Source organism: Canis lupus, chromosome 34 (assembly GCF_011100685.1).
Source record: "Canis lupus familiaris isolate Mischka breed German Shepherd chromosome 34, alternate assembly UU_Cfam_GSD_1.0, whole genome shotgun sequence".
In the NCBI taxonomy this organism is placed as follows: Eukaryota; Metazoa; Chordata; class Mammalia; order Carnivora; family Canidae; genus Canis; species Canis lupus.
In genome coordinates this window covers 19,352,372-19,374,299 of record NC_049255.1, presented here as the reverse complement: position 1 = coordinate 19,374,299, position 21,928 = coordinate 19,352,372, and the positions used below count along the sequence as shown (strand labels likewise).

The 21,928-nt window shown below is 41.8% G+C and overlaps 1 protein-coding gene across 3 annotated transcripts; it reads right to left on the bottom strand.

Annotated features, from left to right (window-relative positions):
- Positions 1–443: 443 nt before the first annotated feature.
- Positions 444–19,914, bottom strand: DNAJB11 (DnaJ heat shock protein family (Hsp40) member B11). Of its 3 annotated transcripts, none has more exons than XM_038583640.1 (10): positions 19,871–19,914; positions 14,487–14,643; positions 10,607–10,704; positions 8,533–8,665; positions 4,926–5,068; positions 4,043–4,125; positions 3,311–3,368; positions 2,077–2,188; positions 1,628–1,787; positions 444–877 (listed from the first exon to the last, which is right to left on the bottom strand). In XM_038583640.1, exons 1-10 carry the CDS (start codon positions 19,897–19,899, stop codon positions 813–815), a joined length of 1,038 nt encoding a protein of 345 aa, XP_038439568.1. In that variant the 5' UTR covers positions 19,900–19,914; the 3' UTR covers positions 444–812. The 3 variants fall into 3 exon arrangements, with proteins under 3 accessions (XP_038439568.1, XP_038439567.1, XP_038439566.1); XM_038583639.1 differs by lacking the exon at positions 19,871–19,914 and adding an exon at positions 17,774–17,817; XM_038583638.1 differs by lacking the exon at positions 19,871–19,914 and adding an exon at positions 17,168–17,398.
- Between the last annotated feature and the right edge of the window lie 2,014 nt (positions 19,915–21,928).

The following is a 21,928-nucleotide window of genomic DNA, read 5'->3' as shown; positions in this document are numbered from 1 at the left end:
TCTACTCAGTTCCTTCAAGCTACTTTCTAGAAGATACTATTTGTGTTTAATTGGGTGTGTGTGGGGGGGTGACGGGCCTGGTTCATTACCAAAGTTGGGGAGCCCTTCTCCTTTCCTCCATAGCTTGGCTCCTGGTCTTGTGATCTTATCCCAGGAAATATGTACCTAGAAGCAAAGGGCAATGGACTGGACTAGGACTGGTACTCCTGAAATATAACACACCGCTGCTAGCATGCACTGGTGTCCAGAGCACGTGTCACACCTCAGCCCTTTTGCAGGTTTGAGTGTCCATCTTGCCTGATGGGAGGACAACCCAACTAGCCCATAGGAAGCCAGGGGGGCACTAGGAGGATCAAGAGAAAGTTACCCGATGGAGATGGAAGGACAACAATGTAGCTAAACCAACAAGAAACAGGAGTCAAGAAAAAAATGACAACAAAATGTATTTAAAAACAGACTTCTCCAGTTGGTATTTTGAATGAAATGGCTAACAATTAACTCCGACCCCTTATATTGTGTTTCTTTTGCTCCTGGAGTCCTCTTGCAGCTTTAATTCTTGAAACTCAGGCAGCAGCACCAGACTTTAAATCCCCAAAGGGAGAGGTATTATTAAACCTTTTGCTGGTCATTCTTTTCTCAACACAAATGGACAAATTCTTAAGCCCTCTTATTCATCTCATGACGATCATTAGGAGAAACAAATTAAGCCAAACTTGCATATTGAAAGTAAGAACAAAAACACAAAAAAACCCTTGTAGATAATAAATATCGCTGATTCACTTATTTTAAACAAAGTCCAATTTTATTCACTCTTAATATCCTTGCAGTCCATTGTATACCTTCTGCACTGATCCTTGGTTCAGAAGCTGTTTGATACCTGAAGAAAGAATAAGTGATTCCATCAACAAAAAAAAGGGATTTCGCTTAGAGTTTAAAGAGATTTCATGGGGAGGCTCACAAAAGGCCCTATGACAACCACAGATCCGAGTTAAACAGATAAATAACCATGTTCAAGTTCATTGAGTGTGGATCCCCCCCCCCCCCATGGGCACACGTATGTCCAAGATGGCACGGCCCCTTATCTCCTTCTGTCTCTGAGGCACACATCCCACAAAACCCTATCAATGAGAAATGAGAAAATGGCAACCAAGCTCTTCAGTTGTCTTCCGTTCCTTCTTCTTTGTCCTCTTTTTAGTTCTGACCTCTTTCACCATTCTCCTTCCTCCTACTATTCAGGATGCACCAACTGGGCCCTTGCCTCAAGTAGCCATTGCTGATGCCACCCATTGTCCTCTAGCCCTTCTAATGTATATCCTTCCCTTTAACGTTTGGTCCAGCTGATTTGTTTTTATGTGATCCCACTTCACGCTCACAGCCACATACCCTTGTTGCCAAAGCCTCTTCACCCAGCCTTTTGTAACATGGTGATGAGATTTTCAATATCTCTTTTATAGAAAGGCAAGTTCATTTCCTGGTCCTGTGTTTGATGCCCAAGGTCACCAGAGTTTGTTTTTGTTGCCTGTCATCTCTAACCACTGTTTTCATACTCACAAACTGCAGACACGACACACACACCCACACACACACACACTCACACACACACACTCTTTCTCATTAGACCTCTCACCTTCTCTTGCTTCCTCTGTTAACTGTTCTTTTGGAAAATCCACATCAAAAGTGATTATCAAAGAGCCCTTGATGTTGTTGTTGTCAAAGTTGGGGAGCCCTTCTCCTTTCTTCCATAGCTTGGCTCCTGGTCTTGTGATCTTATCCCGGGAAATATGTACCTAGAAAGCAAAGGGCAATGGACCGGACTAGGACTGGTACTCCTGAAACACCACACACTGCTGCTAGCATGCACTGGTGTCCAGAGCTCGTATCACAGCTCAGTACAGCAGCAAGGGTGAAAAAGGGACAAGGGAAACACCATTAGGACATTGTGAGCCAAAGAAATAGGTTTCCAAAGGAAAAGAAAAAACACGTAATCTTAAAACCACCCACACAAAGGTTTAAAAAGACAGGTTTTAAAAAGACAGGTTTTAAAAGGATGGGAAGCAGGAAAATTGGTCTGTTTACCTTGTGGCCATCCAAGTGAGTAATATCCATATCAAAGCCCACCAGAGACTCGACTAGTGAGATTGTCACGTTTGTATACAAATCATCTCCTCTCCTTTCAAATATTGGGTGCCTAAAAATAGAACAAGGCAAAAATAAAAAACTCCCATCTTTCTTTGGAAAGTGTTCCAAAAATTTTAAGAAAAATCTTGGTAAAGGATGAATACCACTCTTTTAAACAATGAGCATTTATTAGACACTCCTTTGTGTGTAGCGTTAATTGAAACCAAAAAGTTGTGTTAGGTTTATTAAATTCTATGCTTAAGGAGTTTATAAATCAGCAGAAGGCAACGCACATAAGTAAAACTAAAACTACAAGTAATCATATTATAGAAAAGAGAAAGACAACTTCTGGCAGTGGGGGCTGGGCGATGGGCATTGGAACAGATTTGGGAAGGTCTCTAAGGCTAGGCTCGAGGCCAGGTCAGCTGTAGATGCAGATAAGGTGGGAATGGGGGAGGGTGAGGTTGGAGTAAGAGGGAATTCTGGCAAAGACCAGGACTTGAGAAGGTACCAGGTTTACTCAGGGAACATCACATGTTCCAGGTTTTCTGGGAAGATATGAGAGAGATAAAGTAGGTAAGGAAACTTGGGGAAAAGATCTCTGAGATTAAGAGTGGTAGGAGGGGAAAGTCCTAGGCAGTGGGGGAATGTTTCTCCATATTTACATAGGAAAATTGTTCCAATGAATCCTTAGAAGCAGAAGTATCACTGCTTTCCAAAGTGGTAACAAGAGAGAAATAATAAACAGGAAAGCTTAAGTCCTGGGCAAAATTCTTGTATAATCAGCATTTCATGCTAAAAAGAAGCTGCATATTATGTAACAGAAGGTTCTTTCTATGTAAAGCCTTCCATTCCTTTGTGGTGCCATGCTTGCTCAGTCAAAATCTCAGGTCTCTCCTTGAGTCCCATTCCTGTTTGTCTCTCTTTTACAACTCCTTACTTGTCTTATCAATTCTTTCCTTCCAACATCTTTTGGATTTGTAGGTCCCAAGTAAATATATAACAGTTCAATCCTGGGCCCCAACCCCAAATTTTCAGTATTGCTGTAGTTACAAATGACCAATTAGGTAGTGAAGGGCATGAAACACAGGGAAAAGCCTAGCAGTGTCCTGGTGGCTATCTATCTCTTTCTAATCCAACTCATCTGAAAAGCGGGGCCTAAAGAGAAGGCCTCCGAAATCAGATCACTTACTTGACAACTTTGATTCGGAACCGCAGGTCTCCTGGCTCTCCATCCACATGAGGCTCACCTAGTCAGAAGAGATGATGGTATATCGTAAGTCACACAAGACGAACACTGCAAATCTACCTGTAGTTTAGGAGAATTTTTAAAAGCTACTACCTTAGGTGTGGCCTATCAAGTCTACCTGTGAGAGCAATGTCTCTAACTGGTTATACCAAGTTTCAAATTATTAGTGAAGATCATCTGTGTCTCAGACACAGCGATAAATAACTTGAGCTGTTTCCTAACCAAAGAAAGATTGATTTCTTGAACCTAAGTCTTAAATTTTCTTTTTTTTTTTTTTTTTTTTCAGAAACCTCAAAAGTGAGGTCTGAGAGCATCTCATTAATGCCAACCAGAGCTACATATCTTCTTTCATTACTGAGTTCAAATTAATCCATTAGGGTCTGAACACTCTAAATTTTGATATAACTTAGGCTACTAGATATCCAGTAAGTTACTGGATAGTAACTTTTGACTGTGATGTTCAAAAGGTAAACTGTAATGCTATGGCTTAATGTGAAAATCCATGAAGGTCATATAAGGCTTTCTGTGCCCTAAAACTGACCGAAGAGTATTGGAAATGATATATATGTTTACTAATGGCCATTAGGATATGGTGTGAGGTGGGGGTGGCTGGAATTCTCACGCACCTGGAGAACAGAAAATTATGACAATAAAACATCAATATCAGTATTTCACCTTCTCCAATAAAGGGGTACTCCATTCCATCTCTCACTCCAGGTTCTATTTCTACCTCTAGTGTTCGTTCTTCATTCACTAGTCTGAGACAAAGAGAATTTAGAAAGAAAAAAATGAAAATACAGACCAAATCCCAGATACAGATAATTAATTTTTTCTGTTCTATCAGAGTTGTTTCTTTCTTTTTTTTTTTTCAGAGTTGTTTCTTGAAAGACTATTCCATACCTCTGGTTGGCAAAGCCATCGGAGATCCATTTACATCTCGTACATGCCAACAGCCAGGGCAAAGTTACTATATATTCTATAATCTTGTAACTGTGGCTTCTAAAGAAGCCTGTAGTAGACTGAGTACTTTGAGCTGAGTGATCAATAACAGAGAAAACTACTCAACACCTACGTAAATTTGCACCTGGAAGGACAGGAATCAGAAGCAAAGTATCCTACCTGATACTTCTCCTGATCCCACAAATAACTGATCTAGTTTATATACATAAAAAACATACGGCTCAATTAAATAGTAGTGTTTATAATATAATCAGCAAATAGTACCTCTCTAATCTGAAATGTTAGCTGGACATATATAACTGCTCTAATATTCCAAGTGGGAAAAATGAAACACTGACATTTGAGAAATATATTCAGAATTAATGGGCACTGCTTATTAGTTCAGAAACACAGAAGGAGATATTTAGAAGAAATACTTCTGGAAAAATAAAAAGGTACATGTCTTCGCTCTGTCCTCTAGAGGTGGAGCATGAGAGAGAGTGAGAGAAAGGTGTTGGGAGATTGGGGAAGTAAATCTCGGTATGGACCATTAGCATTTATCAGACAAGTGAGATGATGAAAGTGTCTCTTGGTAGAACAAAGAAGGTGCTCCACTTACTTGACATTAGGGCACTCGTCACAGACCACCTCCTGGGTCATCTGGAAGCGCCCTGGGCCCAGCTGGGTAGTCCGCATCTCCTGCCGGCAGTTGCATTTTCGTTTGCCTGGAGCCTGTCTTGCCACAGGTTTGTTTCTAACTACCTGAGAAGTACATAAACAACATCAGCTTCTCTCTCAGTAAAAGAGCCTTTAGTCTCCTCAATTGATCAGGGCTGCCCACATGCCGGAGCTGGAACTTCCCTCCTCTGGCAAGCTACCCCCCAGAAAACCTAAAGCTGACAGAAGCCTTTGTGGAGTCACAAATCAGCCTCTATAAGAATAAAGCAGATACTTCAATGGCTCAAATTCTGGAGCTGGAGAAGAGAGCGGAGTAAGAAGAGAACTGTAAAATAATACATATGATATCGGCATCTCTAAGGCACAACTAACCATGCCTGAGTTAAAGCAGTTCACAGAATTGCTATTTTTTAAGAAATCTGAGCTGTACAAAGCACAACCCCTGAAGAACCACTATGGCATTTGAAAGCTGGTCTTAGCTGTCACCATACAATTAGCTATGATAAATCTAATGAAAACACTTCCTTGTTTCGGACAACTTGATCCAGGACTGTTTCCCACTGCTATCTCAATTCAGACACCTAACACGTAAGGGATACAATGATCACCTCTTTGTAATTGCTTGCAACCAAACATGCTGATCCCTCAAGGTTTGTGTGAACCAATCTGCATGAAGAAATGTGTTCCTGGTTTTTGCCTGCTTCATTAGTCAAACACCTGATCACAACGCATGAGTTCATGCAATAGGATGATGCAAATGCTTGCCAGAGAAACCCCTTAAAGCCTACCAATATATGGAAGACCAGGTCAATGGAATAAATGACGACAGTAAGAGTAGAAGAGACCCTCGATAGGACTTACTCTGAGCACCAAGCAAGGCTCTGATCACTTTTACAAATACGAACTTGTCTGATACTCATAACAACCTCATGAAGTAGATCTGTTACGGTCTCCATTTTGCAGGGGAAGTAATTAAGAAACAGAAGGTTCAAGAACATGACCAAGGTCTGGAGGGAATGTGGGAATTAATTAGGCTCACCTCTTTTCTCCCACCTCAACAACCTATCTTGCTTTTGAAAGAGAGATAGAACGAATACTTTCAGTGCCCTTTCCCCATCCTTCAGACCAAACCACAGTATTAGAAGCCAGTGCATCTTCTGTAACTGTCCAGTCTTCTTCGTTCAACTATTCAGAGCAAAAACACAACTAAAGAAAATGCTTCTTGTCTAGTTGGTAGCTATGCATGGGCTACTGGCTTTCTCCTCCAAAATCCTGGAAAAACTAAAAGAAAACATGGATTCCAAGAAGCAATAATTATAACACACAATTTGTGGGAAAACTCCAGAGCCAGAAGGCTGTTTTGAACCAGCATGTGTATAATGTGGAGGCTACAACATGGGGCGGCTGCAGCTAGTGGGGGCCACTGAAGAGATGCTAGAGAAAAGCAGTTGAAGTTCTGCTCTCATCTCTCTCATGAATCGCCTTGGGACAAGCACTATCTGGCCTCTCTCCTCCAAAACAACAGACTGCATACACCAAACAAGACCAAAAAAACCTCCAAGAACACAAATAAAACCACTATGCAAGGGCTTGCCCCCAAACGCTCTCCTCTGGAAAGAGAATTGCTGATATCCATGGGGGAAATATGAGCTCAAAGTCCAAAGAAACATCTAGACACCTGCGGAGTCCAACTACATATATGTCCCCCACTTTCCAGAAAAGGCAACAAATAGATAAAATATATATATTTTAAGCAAATGTATTAGAGGAGAAAGACCAATAAGCATAGTTACATTTAAGGAGATAAGGGAGGACATTAGCAATAATATAAGAAATAATGTAAAGATCCAGTAGAGATATTATATACAAAGATATGAGTTGAAATAAAAACACAGCCAATGGGAGACTATTGGGATGGACATAATTGAAAACTGTTGTGAGCCAGAAGTCCAAAATAAGGCACTCTCCTAGAAGGAAGCAGGGAAGGCTAAACAACTAGAATGGTTTTGTATTGTGTTTTTAATATTTAAAAGAAAGTTATGAGCAGATAGATGGAGAAATGTCAATGAAGAGGACTATATATTTGCAAAAATAATGGGATATAAATTTTCCAGAACTAAAAAAAGAGAAATAACCTCAAATGAAAAGATCCCAAAGTTTTAGTAGAAAATATAGGTGACTTGTTTTCTGATTTTAGGGCAGAAACAAATTTCTTAAACAAGACACAGGGGCGCCTGGGTGGCTCAGCAGTTAAGCTTCTGCCTTCAACTCAAGCGTGATCCTGGGATCCAGGATTCAGTCCCATATCAGGCTCCCTGTGGGGAGCCTGCTTCTCCCTCTGCCTAGGTCTCTGCCACATTCTCTCTCTGTGTCTCTCATGAATAAATAAATGAATCTTTAAAAAAAAAAAAAAAAAAAAAGACACAAAAACTAAGCATAAAAGAAAAGACTGATATATTTGGCCATGCTAAAATTAATGACTTCTGTTCATTTTAAATAAATCTTCAATATAATGAAAACACAAGTTATAAACTGGCTACATTTGTATCACTTATTGCCAATAAAAGTTAATAAAAATAAACTATTCTTAGAAATCGATAAGGACAAAAAAATATGCGCAAAATATGGACATTTCACAAGAGAGGAAATAAATACGGCCACTAAACATATGAAGGTGTTTATCCTAATTATGAACTGAGAAAATGCAAATCAAGGCCACAATGAAATGATATTTCTGCCCACTTGGTAGGCAAAAGTTGAGAAGTTTCACATTTCAGTTTTAGAGAGGTAGCCAATCTATAAGATCTCTAGTAGAAGTGCTAGTACTAATCAATTGAGAAAACAATATAGAATTATCTTGTACAAATGAACATTGGTTTCCATTACCCATGAATTCCACTCTTTTGTATATGCACCCAAGAGAAACTCTTGCTCACATGTACCTAGTTATATGTACAAGAATGTTCAAAAAGCACTATTAGGAAGTGAAAAACAAACAAACAAACCTGGAAATAACCTACATGCCTACTGATACAATGTGCTCAGAGTAAAATTCTATTTAGCAGAATTTTAGCTACAGCAACACCTACCGATCTTGGTAACATAATAGTGAGTGAAAAAAACCAGTCCCAGAAGATAATGTATGGTATGATAGTATTTTTACAAAGCCAAAAACAATAAAAATACAACAATATATTATTCAGGTATTTGTACACATGTAATAGAACAAACAAAGAACAGTGGCAAGGGAACAGTAAAGACAAAACTTAGGACAGTAGCTAGCTCTGAAGTGAGACAGGAATGGAACAGAGAAGTAGCATGTGGGTAGATGTAAGTGGTAGTTTTATTGTAGTTCCTGGACTGGGTGGTGAGTTCATGAAACAGTTAACTCTGTATCATAAACCAAGGACTAGGATTAACTCAAACTGACACATCTGATCACTCTCCCGACTCCCAAAAGACAGAGAAGGCACTCAGAAATTTCTTGTTTTTAGTCAAAGGAACAAGTTCTGGAAGTTATTATGAATAGCTGTATTGTTTGAACTTACTTCCACAAAATTTCCTGCATATACTTCTTCCAAAGTGACTTCTAGATCTACAATAATATCACTGCCTCTTGGAATATTTCTGTCTTGCTGACGAGGGGTTCCTCCAAACATGAAACCAAAATCTCCAAAGAAGCTGTGAATAAGTGTAAAATCATCAAGAAAAGAAAGCAGAGTTCATGTCTTCAATTATTTAGTTTTCTTCACATAGATACAATATTATGTCCTACCAATATACTGGATAAAAACTGACATTTTTAATACATTGGAGTCATACATAATATGCAATTTAAATTTATACAATATTAATTATATTGCCCTCTGCCACAAAAAATTTTTAATAAATATTATCCGGATACATATTACAGTGCACATATACAGTGTGCCAATGAATTCAAAGTTGGGCTTAATCAATGAAATAATAATCTGTTTTAATATCAAGGAATATCAGGATATAATGGCCTTACTGAGAAAGGGCACATATAAACTCATGTAATGCTGACTTTCATGATAATTTTGAACATTTGTATTATTCACTTTGTATATTCAGAAACTAGCTTTAGTTAAAGAAGCTATGTTCTGTAAAAAAAACTCTTGGTTATATAATTAAGTAAGCTAAAAAAGCATCAGCCTTAGTAGAATTTTGGACCTTAAGATAAAGGAAGTTCTGTTCTCTACAAAATCAAAATCTATTTTTGTAAGTTATAAAAGCATCACTTTGAATTAATACAAACAATGCCCTTCAAATGTTCAAGTGTTCTAATCTTGACGTTAATTTTCGATGTTAAGAAACCTCAGATGTGGGCAGCCCGGGTGGCTCAGCGGTTTAGCGCTGCCTTCAGCCCAGGGTGTAATCCTGAAGACCCAGGATCCAGTCCCATGTCAGGCTCCCCGCATGGAGCCTGCTTCTCCCTCTGCCTGTGTCTCTGCCTCTCTCTCTCTCTCTCTCTCTCTCTGTCTCTCATGAATAAATAAATAATAACATCTTAAAAAAAAAAAAAAAAGAAACCTCAGATGTTAGCATAATGATGACAACTAAGTAACTCCTTCTCACCCACCAACCAATCTTGGTGAATGGATTTCCTGAATCTTAAAAACAGAGAGGGAGGATTTTCAGGAGGTGGGGGTAGAGTACAGATGGAGCTTTCTTTCTGTCTGGTATCCCTACATATTGCTTCTCATAGCCAAGGGGAAGAGGACACTTCCTTTGTAGGCTAAAACAACCAAATTGATCCTAGGGAAAAGAAGGATTTCCTAATCATATTATTCACAAATCTTTACAAGTCCTGAAAAAATCTACTGTCTCCCCCAAATACTAAATGAGGGAAACTACTGTATGCAACAGTGATTCTTACTTCCTTTGGGAAAGGATTCACAAAACCCTTTAAGAATCTGAAGAAAGCAATAAACCCTCTACCCATACAAAAGCATACTCACATTTTTTGTTTATAACTTGATTTGGAACCCCAGATTAAGATCTTATGGCATCATCAGTGCATACAGATATTCAAATGCTCAACAAAGAGGGGTTCAAAGGGTGTGAGGGAAAGGTGTGTATTATTATTCCAGTCATTTAGCACTCCCAGAAAGCCATGCACAACTGGAGCAAAAGAGCCTCTACCCTAATTCCTTCTACCAATGCTGATTACCATATTTGCCACACTCTTGTTGATATAATGAAAAAGAGGCAGTTCTGGGTATGGGAATAGGAATTTCTCTCTCTCTCTGCTTATAAGAATAATTTTATGCATTAACAGTTTGCAGATTTTAAGACAGTGAAGAGACAATATATAGTAGTTTCCAACACATAGGGCCCCCAACATTGTCAGGGTCAATTTGATTGATACAATTGGCTGGATGGAAGCATTTTCAGTGCTACCTGTCTATTTTGGAGCTTTATGAAAATAGAAGAGTGTATTCCTGCAGGGAAGAGGATGATTAACCTTTTGGTCAAGAATCAGTTGAGCTGTACTCTTCATCAAAAGCTTCTCAACAAGGGAGCAAGGATAAATCTCTAATAAGCATCCGATGACCTATTCTCAGACACTAACACTTTACAGATGGGCAAATTACTCACTGTGAAAAAATGTCTCCATGGGAGCTCTGATGACCATCTTTTAATCCCTCTTCACCGTAAGTATCATACTGTTTTCGTTTCTCACTATCTGACAGAACCTGGGGACAAAAGCCAGTGGAAGAAAAGATCACGAGTTAGTAATAATGCAATTAAGATACATTCACATTTAAGGGTTTTTAAAACTCTGATAAGACTTTTGTGAAATGTAGTTTTCATTCTGTGTGGTATTAAGGCTGTATATATTTGCTTTAGCAGACTAAATTCTTCAATGCACTGTTCATTTTGGAACTTCCAGTTGCTCAATTCATGTCTTTAATTTAAATTTATCAAAATTCACCTAGTCAGATAAAAATCATATCTGAGATTAGCAATGTGGCTATGAAGGGGAGGGCAACAACAGGGAAGAGGTGAGATGAATTCATCAGGTTTATTTCCCATGCAGTTTAATTCTTGTGCTTGTGCTGTTCACCTCTATGACACAGTATCTCTCTGAACCATAGATTATGATATGATAGGACAGATTGTAATTAATGATGCAGTAAAATCTTCTGCTTAGGCCTACTTGTCCCTACCATATGGACCCCTATCCCCTATACACATTAGGAGACTGACAGGTCAAGGGAATCAAATGATAGGCCCTTCAGAAAGGTCTATACTATACTTTCATATTCCCTTCTCTATTTTGGGGGTATGTAGAAATTCACCTGTAGAAGAATGCTATCTACTATATATATGTTTAAGTTTGTAATTTTGAGTCTGAATTGCAGAGAGTGGGGAAAAAAAATTCACTGCTCTATGAAGACTGCTCAAGGTCAATTTCACAGCTTGAAAAAATTGGGCCCATTCCATATAAAATACTGAAGAATATAGAAACAAAATAAGCTTCCATACTCTTTAAAGTCTTTCAACATGCCAAAAAAAAGTAAAGGCTTCCCATCTATTTAGAGAAATCTGAAGTATATACACACATACAATTTTGACAACTAAATAACTTTATTCCTAATTTGTTATTTTAAAACTCTATTTAGACAGCAGATTGAAGGCAAGTTATTTCAAACCCATACTTGCACTGGCTCAGGAAAAGAGGTTATAAGTACGATGGGGCTTGTTGCTCAGCAAAAGAAAGGGAAGACTTGCCTGGCATATATAAACAGGATACGCTTTTGGCTCGGGGCTGAATAATGTGTAAAGAGCCCCGAAAAAATTTTATTTTTCTAAATTTATCTTAAATGTTACAAGAAAGTGAGTGTATGAAAGAGAACATTCTTAAAAGCAAAGACAAATGGGTTACTTGACTAAAGGCATAATTGTTCATGTGAAAGGAGTGTTTGGGTAAATATCCTAAAAAAAAAAAAAAAAAAAAAAAATTAGCTACTTGAGGGAAGTAGAAATGGGCAGAGTTAACTTTAAAAACAAAAGCCTCAAACTCATTATTATGTGATCTGGATTTCCAATATTTTTACTTTCAAGTCTCTTGGGCTCTTGTCTTGCAAAGAAATGAACCCCACATTTGGGTCTATAAGAAACACCACTTCAAAACCCCTAAACCAAGACTATTTTAAAGTCAGCCTCTTTATAGGCAGCAGAGGCTTCTCTCATAACCCTCTCAAAACTACCCTTAAAGTTATCTATTATAATTCACTTCCTTTTCAGTTTTCTTCTGTCCAAGGAATGCAATTTTATTCCATGGTCTTAGAAACTATTTTATTTTCAAAAGAAAATAAAGGTTCTTAGTTGATTGGTCAATCAACCCAAAGTCTCAACTAATTAAAATGCCAGCAGTAATCCCAGCTCAGTAGAAAAGACAGATTTGTATTCACAAAAGACTCAACTGGGATTTTGATTCGTGAACACTAATTTATCTAAGGACCAAGGCAATGAAGTGAGTAATACAAAGAAAAAAGAAAATTTGAACCAGTGACTAGAAAGGTTCTTCGAGTTAAATAAACTGCAATCTCATGAATGATTTATGTATAGCCTGCTTAGGTCATAGCTAAACAGCATGGGAGACACTTATTTCTTTAGAGACAGAGAGAGTGAGTGAATTTGTAAGTGGTGGGTGAGGGGCAGAGGGAGAGAATCTCAAGCAGGCTCCACACTCAGCCTGAAGCCCAATACAGGGCTCCATCCAATGACCCTGAGGTTATGACCTGAGCCGAAATCCATAGTTAGATACTCAACCAACTAAGCCACCAAGGCGCCCCAACATGGTAGACTCTTTAAAGAAGATGGCAAATTCTAAGCAACAGCTTCCCTAAAAAATATTTTCAGTTCCTAGCAAACAATGGGAATATTTATGGGAAAAATAGTGCAAAATATGGTTTCCATATTATCAATAAGAACCAAAATGTTACATATAATTTAAGAGTCCACCAACACTCTCAAATGTATTTGTGGGCTCCAGGTTAGAAATTTCCATCCTATGGGATCTTTGAAGGCATCAATAGAAGGGGGACTCCATTAGCTCTAGATCGCTCTCTATAAATCATTGTTTTAGTTTGGTGGATTCTTTAGGCTTTGGGACCCCTTCCTTTCAGCTTTTTCCCACTAAAAATATTTTTCAGATTTGTTTCCAGCCTTCTCACTAACCAGGGATTTAACTTGAATTCAGAAGTTTTAGCTCCAAAACTTTCAGAGTTAAATTATTTTACCTGTGCCCTTTCAGAAAATGGAATGTTATCACTACAGTGGTAACACTGTAATGTATACCTGAAATGTGCTAAGAAAGCAGAACTTAAATGTTCACATCATAAAGAGACAAGAAAAGTGCTAGATGTGTTAATTACATGGGCAGTGTCCTTTCACAATGTCTATATATATCACATCATGATGTACACTTTAAACATTCTATAATTTTGTCAATTACATCTCACTAGGGCTGGAACCCCTCCCCCACCCCGATCTCTTATTCTATTTCTAGAGGAAAAGTGAATTGCAACACATGAAAAAAGCTAACTCCTAACAAATGCAAGATTATCAGAACTTATTTGTAAAATTTTTTCCCATAGTGTTGAAGGAGTCTGTGTGTAACAGTTTTCAAAATAGTAAGTAATTTATTAAGCATTCAATAAATATTCCTCTGTGTTAGTAAAAATGAAAAAGAAAGAAATTGAGAATATGTCCAGCTCTACTATATTTCATGGTATCCTAGTGCAGATTAAATGAGATGATATTAATGAAAGCGTCTTCATCTCCTGATTAGAGGCTGCAAATTGTAAACTGTTGCTGTGTTTTGTTTGATCTGCACAAAAAAGAAAATTTTAAATTGAATTAGTTACCAACATTTTCCAATCAAAAGAATTACATAAAAATCTGCATTTCCACTTCTCTTGAAAAATTACACGATCTGGCAATACTGTGTTTCCATTTCTACATGTCAAAGACTAGCTGGGGTTGAGTAACAGCTGTCCCCTTGAGAAAGGGCAAGAAGACTTCAGTTTGTCACAGTCCTTATCAATCCCTGTTGATTCCCAACATGGAGGTAGAAGATCCACTGTCATGTTTTATCTCATAACTGCCCTGCATGTTCTGTGTCCCATTGCAGGCATGTGGATTTGCAATCCTCATTTAGATTTTGTTTCTATTTCCGGCTCTAGCTCCCAAACTGACTGATGATCAACCTACTCATTAATCTTTCAATCTTTCTTTTTTTCATCTTTTTCAACCTTACTCTCCTTAAAAAAACAAAAATACGAAAAAATTAGGAAATGGCATATGCTAATGTTAATATGCAATGTAGCAGCAAGCACTACTCTTATTTTTATCTGTAGCCTATTTTTTTTTAAAAAGTGACCTGAAAGAAAGGAGTGTTACTCTGTGTTACACGGCCTTTGCTCTATCTGTAGATTTTGTTCGTACTTCATCCTTTTTCCTGACTCACCTCATAAGCAGCACCTAGGTCCTGGAATTTCTCCTGAGCTCGTGGGTCATCCGGGTTCCGGTCAGGATGAAGCTGCAGGGCTAGTTTCCTGTAGGCCTTTTTAATGTCTTTTATAGAGGCGCTGCGAGGCACCCCCAAGATCTTATAGAAATCTCGCCTAGGGAATAGGGAGGGGGAGAGGGTACTTCATTAAAGAGTTCTACAGTATGTTTTTAAAAGTGAAATTTTTTTCCTTTGCTTTTAGGTTTGTATATGAGCAAAGAGGTAGGAAAATGAAGGCATACATGTGACACACAAAAAAGAATGACTAAAAAGAGCCCGTCAGAATTTGTAAGGAATCTTACATATTGAAGTAATCACAATGAGAGGCCATGAACTTTTTGAACTTTGCTACAATTATTCAAAACATCTGTGGCATACTTCTCTTAGACCCTTTCAGACAAGAGAACTATTTCCTTATTTATGGTCACATGTTATTTTCAACCAGTAACTGTACAATCGAATTAACTCTCTCTTTTTTCCTTCCCTCTATTAGTGACTTCAAATGACTTCTGGCTATGTCCAAAGGTCAAATAATAACCAAAGGATGATTTTCTTTATTCAAAAAGATCACATCATGTAAAAGTTCTAACCGTAGCTTTGTTTAGAATGTTAAACATGAAGCAACTGAAATTAACTTCAGAGGTTAACATAGAAGTTAAGCCAAAATCCAGTTAAGAACTCTGAGAAAGAATAACCTCTACCTGGATGTAGGAGTTGTGGTGTTTTTTGCTAAAAGTGAGAGAAAATATCAATCTTGCAGTCATTTTTAGTGGCTATACTGGTTTGTCTTGGTCAAGTCGTAATTATAGACAGCTGCTGAAGCCCATATGCAGAAGCCTGTAAGTCTCAGCAGCTACAAATATGCATACAGCATGAGCAGGGAGATAAGGTACAGATTCACTGACCTCCTTGCAAGGGACTCTGCTAAAGTAATTATAAAAGGAGTATTTGCAAGAAGGGCCAATGCATAAAACAGACCATAATAAACTTCAAGGGTAGGGACTGTAGCCCATAGAAGACACCAATAAATATTTACTGAATGAAATGAATAAATAAGCATGCTCACAAAAACCTACTCCTTTTGCCAGAGTCATTTTAGCCATCAAAAATTATTCTGAAAAAAAAATTATTCTGAAAATGCATTTCTCAACACAGGGAATGGGAAAGTTGTCCACAATGGACACACTACTACAGTAGTGATGGTGACTTTAAAATGCAATGGGGATAAAATGCATTGAGGTGCCAAGTGATATATGACAGAACATGGAAAAAATGATTTCATAAGTTCTTTGTTGCACTTTGGAAAGTCATATAATCATTTCAGGTCTAAGTCTGTAAAATTATCATCCCCAATGAGAATTAATTAGACGTTTTATCCTCCCCATCCCCCCCCCAAATCTGCAAACACCCCTAAGATCTAGAGACAAGGGACTAAATAAATCAAAAGGTTCACCAAAATTAATAACAAAAGAGCTGTTTAAAGAATGAGGCTTACTTAGAATATGCTTAATATAAAAATGGGTCAGTAACAGTCCAGAATAATCAGGGAAAAGAGAGCTGGCATAGTTCAGCATCAATGTTACAGTTCCCCAAAGACTTCTCTATAAAAAGGCTGGCGTTTAAAGCTACAGAATTAACAATACTCAGACTGACCCATATCTTAGGGTATGTATGTGTTGCTTTAAGTGAAGTACTAACAAAAACATACTAAAAAAAAACAATAAAGCATTACCTAGAAGAAATCATTATTATTATTATTTAGCAATTTAAAATGTTTCACCAGAAAAAAAAATGACAACAAAGTTTAAGCATATAAGCACGGGGGGAAAAGAACACTTTTAAGAAATAACAAGCGCTTTGAAGTTTAAAGCTTTGCTAAGTAGCATCCCCTACAGTGAGGGAAACTTAGGAATTGTTAGAAGCTAAGACTTCACTGTTTCCCCCATATACTCAAATGTGAGCCCGGCACGTCATATCCTGCGGTCACCGAGCTTTAGGATCGTAGATCTAAAAGGCTGCACGCATCCCTGAGGGTTCAGGTGGTCCTTCCTACTCCCTTCGTACGGGGGGGGGGGCACCTTATTATCTTCATGATACAGATGAGAACTCAGAGTCACGAAACTCGCAGGTGGGGTGGGGATGCGGGGTCTTGAATGCCAGCTCGCTGTCTGTCGGTGAAATGCCCTTCCTGTTCCTGAGATTAGGAGGCTTCTCAGGAACGTGCCATGGAGAGGCCGTGAAGCAGGAGGGCAGCTAAGGCTCCGTTATCGCCAGGAGCCAGGAAGGACAAGCACTCTCCAGGGCCCGCCTCGCTGCCTCCATCCCATTTCCTTCGGCCCCGGCATGGCTCCCCTACCTGTTCTCCCTTGCTCGCTCAGCCTCGCAGTACCGCCGCCTCCCCCCCCCCCCCCCCCCCGCCCAGGGGCTTGTTGCGGGCTGTCCACGTACCCGGTCCTCCTCTTCGGCTCAGCAGCACCCCGCGCCCCCCCCCCCCCCACGGGCCGTCCCGCACCGCATCCACATCCCGCTGGAAGGGCCTCCGGCCCTGCGCCCCTCTCCGCCGCCCCGCACACCCCCTCCTCCCGCAGCCCAGACGCACCGACCCACCGGCCCCGTGCCCGAGGGCGCCCGGTCCTCACCCGGCGATCGCGGCCCCGAGGAGGTACAGCAGCAACAGGCAGAGGGTGCCCAGGTTCTGCGGGGCCATGGTCTCTCGGCGCCCGCCTCCGTGCCGGCCCCTCGCCCACGCGCTCCGCCCCGCCGCCGCGTCGGCTCACCGGCCCCCCACCCCCCGCCCGGTGCCCAGAGGCCGCCTCTCCCCGGGGTCACCCCTCGGTCCCGAGCGACGGCGAGCTCGCCCCCTCCTCGGCCAGTCCACTTCCCGGGAGTCCCGAGTCCCCGGGAGAGAAGCCCCGCAGCCGGCGAGAGCCAATCGCTGCTCGGGACATCACACGCGGCCGGCGCCGCGCAGCCAATCAGCGCGGTACACTTCACCTCCGAGGCGGCGCGGCCGGCCAGTTAGGCCTCCGAATTGCAGCCGCAGCTCCGGGCCAATTAGAGGAGGAAACGTCAGAGAGACGCGCCGCCGCGGGCTTCCGCTCGGCCCCGGTAGCCACGAGTCGCGGAAAACTGCGTAAAAAGGCGGTGGGGTCCAGGAGTCCCGCCCCTCCCCGCCCACCTCGGGCTCTCCACCAATCACGAGGCTCCTCCTCCAGCACTGACCAATTACGGGAGGGAGGACTTACCTGGTGACGAGTCTGGGAATTTCATTCATCCGGAGCTTTACGCTGGGTGCGGGAGCAAAGGGTCACCGGAGAAATGGGCGGGGACAACTACTCTGCGCCAACGGTGGGGCGGACGCACGGCTTAAGAGATCTTACTTTACCCTCTTGGAACAAGCCCCGAAGAAAATTGCCTCGGTTTGCACGGAGAAGAGGCCGTGGGGGCAGACAGACTTAGATTCGGATTCAGCTTCCATCACTTCTTAGCGGTGAGAACATCCTCCTTCCCTTGCCCCCGTCAAGCCTAAGCTTCATTTACAAACCCGAGGGCAAAACATTTTACTGGCAGTGTTGTGAAATTTAATGGGAGAAAAGCTGTAAACTGTCTAGCACAGCAGGCACGCAGTGTAGAACTCTTTGATTCCCCCCACCTACTTGTTCATGACAAAATTCTAGGTATCTTCCTTGATTCCGCCCCTATATCCTCTATCCACATCTTTGCTTTTAAACTATAGCCTCAATCTGTCCACGGCTGTACATCTCCACTACCTCTCTAGGCCAGGTCACGTCATCTCTCCCCTGGCAAGCCTTCCTACGTGGTCTCCCTGCCTCCACTCTTAATATATTACACTCTCTTGTTCACTCCTGACCCCCAACCGCATGATTTTTTGCAAACGTGTCAGACCATGTCATTCTCCTACTCAAAAGCCTCGAATAGCTTGTCATTGCACTTAAAATAAAACCCCAGCTCTTTATGATAGCTTATAAAACTCTGTGTGCTTTCATAAAGCTGGGGGAAAAAATAGTTAAAGCCTGATAGGATCTGTGCCCTCACCTAGTATATACTCCTTGGAATGTTCCAGCAAACCTGGTTTTTTCTTTTTATGAATACACAAAATTCATTCCTCCCTAAGGCCTCTATTCTTGCTATTCTCTTTGCCTGAAGCACTCTTCCCTTAGTTTCTAACTTGGGTGACTGCTTTTTACACTCAGATCAGTTGAAATGTCACTACTTCAGAGAAGACCTCCCTGACTAGCCAGTCGAAAATAGCTCCTGCTGAGTCCCTTATTCTTACACCCCACACTCACAGGACTGTACAGTTTCAAGAGAGCAGGGGTCTAGACTGTCTGGTCATACCTGAATAGAACAGCATCTTAGAACGGAGCCTACCACAGAATAACAGTTGTTTCCACCGTGATCTAACTATGCTGGCTTTTTATTCTTGAGTCCTCAGATCAAATTCAGCATTGGTCCTCCCTCCTCCCCCCAAATTTATAGCACTTATTAATATGAAATTGTCCCTTTCCCTCTTAATATGTATTATCTATTCTCCCTATTAAAATATACACTTACGAAAGCAAGGATCTTACCTATTTTGTTCACTGCTGTGATCCTGGTGCCTAGCACTGTGCCAGACACCCAGCTGTGCTCTGTGATAATTGCTCTTGCGAAAAACAAAGGCATAGAGAGGTAACAGAATCTGTTCAAGGTCACTGAACTATTTAGTGGCGCAGCTTGAATTCTCCCCAGGATCTGTTTAATCCAAAGCCCTCTCTACTCTCGGCTCTTACAGAGGGGTAAGCGGAAGACAAGGGTACTGCTTTCAGGAAGATGCCTACTAGACGAGAGAGGGCACCTAGAAGAGAAACTAAATTGCATTTTACGGTCTTATTTATTTTTGTAACTCCCACACCTGTGGAGGCGATAAACGAAGTAAGAAATCAGGAAATGGCCAAAAATCATTAAATGGAGGCTTCGAGGAACGCGTGGTGTTTTCTGCGGGGGGGGGGGGGGGGGGGGGGGGCATCCCAAGAAGCTCCTGAAAGCGGTAACGTGGCGGGAAAGCTAACAATTTACCTGCAGGTTCTTTTGTTAAGGAGCTAATAACCCTGGGGGCTCTGGCTTTAGGCTACCTGGCTTTCTACGCCGGCTGCTGTGACCTGAGGGCTGTGTTCCTTTCACCTCTCTATGCCTTAGGTTACTTGTCGGTACAGCAAATGCACTTCACTTGGAGAGACTGCGATGATACACGTAAATGTGCTTTACCCAGGGCCGGCCCGTGGTAAACACTGTCAACCGTCATTGTCATTACACTACGGATCAAAGCGTGCTGACCTTACCAGCAGCTGTGGGCTGACCGTAGCTGCATAGAGCAATAGAAAACTGCCTACTTTCCTGAGGTGGAAGGCGCCGACCAGATTGCAGCCGGGTCGGGCTCCAGATCCCAGCACCTCGGCCGGGAATTTCCCAAGCCCGCGGGAGAAGCGGCCGGCCGCTCTAGCACCGTGGGCCTCCGGTTCTCGGTGGTGCGGGGCCTGGCGCCTGCGCAGTGGGTGCGGCGCCGGCGAGGGGCGAGGGGCGGGGCGAGCGGGGCGCGGCGGCGCGCGCAGGGTGCGGCGGAGGGGCCCTGCCTTCGCAGGTAACCGCGCGCCGGCCGGCGCCAGGTAGGGAGGGCGGGCCGGGGAGGCTGCCCTTTGGGTCGCCCGGTGTCGGGTCCGCCACGGAGCCTGCCGGCTGGGGCCTCCCAGGTGTCGGTCCGGCCGGGGGGCTCGTGCGGCCCGGACTCGGACACGGACAGCGGCGGAGGCGGCGGAGCCGGAGGACCGCCTGGGTCTCACGCCCACCTCCCCGCCCCAAAAACCCCGCCGCGAGCGCTCCCAGCGGCTGCTTCAGAGAGGGAGAGAGCCCTGGTTCGGTTACGGAATTGCACCCCGAGCCTCGGAGTTCCTCCCCCAGGGTCAGGGTTTCGGTTGCACACTCCAGGGCAGGAATTCAGGATCTCACAGAGCAGCCTCTTTGCATCTTGGGGCAAGCTAAGATCTTCCCACGTCACTCATCTCCCTTCCCTCCCTTCCTAGAGCAACCTGAGCCCTTCCCGTGCACCCAGGCAGCCGCCCTTTACCCTCTGACACCCTTCTTTGGGTTCATGCTCACACGTTCCTCTACCTGCCTCTTCTGTGGCCTCACATCTAAGGCCACCCGTTCTGGTGATCCTCTTATGGATCCACTCCCATTTTTCAGAGATTCTCCCGAAACTTGGGTTCCTAAGGTACCCTGGTAACAGTTGTCCAGGCTGGACAGACTTGAATTCTATCTAATCCAGGGCGATGCCAATTTAAGTCTGTGACTTCAACTTCTCCAGGCCTCAGTGTGCTCATCTGAAAATGGGGACAGTCATTATTTCCAGGTGTTTGAGAGGACGAAAGGAAGTGAAGAACAAAAAATGTTTAGCACGCTTCCTGGAACATAGTAAGCATTCAGTTGGTGCCAGTTATTTATTTATTTATTTATTGATTGATTGATTGATTGAGCAGATAATCCCCCAAAGAAGTATGACTTTTTGGAATCAAATGCAAAACATAGTAATAGCAATAAAATATTTTCCACCAGTCACATAAGGAAGATTTTAAAGTGATGTTACTTAATGCTGAGGAGTGCTCAGCAGTCAAATGGTACTCAATGGTACCTTGGTCAAATGATGGTACAGTTTGACACAGTCCTCTTGGAAAGCAATGGAAATATATGTCAGGAGCTTTAGAATTGTCATTTACTTCATTTCACCAATGCACATCTGAAAATTTTCTTGGAAATAATCATAGCCCAGAGAATATGCAGAAAGATGGTGATTATAGCATTATTTGTATTATGAGACATTTAAGCTTTGAATTTTATTTTAATTGAAGTATAGTTGATATACATTATATTAGTTTCAGTCGTACAACATAGTGATTCGACAGTTAAATAAACACCACTGGGGCGCCTGGATAGCTCAGTAGGTTAAACCTCCAACTCAGTCTCAGCTCAGGTCTTGATCTCAGTTGAGAGTGCAAGCCCCATGTTGGGCTCCACACTGGGTGTGGAGCCTAGTAAAACAAAACAAAGAAAATACACAATAAATGTAGCTGCCATCTGTTAGCATACAAAGTTATTACAGTATTACTGACTATATTCCCTATGCTATACTTTTCTTCCCTGTGACTTACTTATTTTATAACTGGAATGTTATACTTCTAAATCCCCTTTCTCCTTCACCTACCTTTAAATTTTCCACAGTGGAAAATTTTAACCTATACAAAAGTAGAATAGGTAAATAAACCGCTATGTGCTCATCACCCTACTTCAACAATGAGCAGTATTTTGCCTATCTTGTTTTTGTAAAAAGTATTAAACCTACTTAC

Bases quoted from the DNA above. Each gene is read 5' to 3' on its own strand.
- DNAJB11 (XM_038583638.1), bottom strand. From the start codon at position 17,235: ATGGCCCCGCAGAACCTGGGCACCCTCTGCCTGTTGCTGCTGTACCTC. The intron at 10,705-14,486 runs GTGAGTCAGGAA...TTTTGTCCCCAG, and splicing joins ACCTAGGTGCTGCTTATGAG to GTTCTGTCAGATAGTGAGAA. The intron at 1,788-2,076 runs GTAAACAGACCA...TTTGCTTTCTAG, and splicing joins CTCACTTGGATGGCCACAAG to GTACATATTTCCCGGGATAA.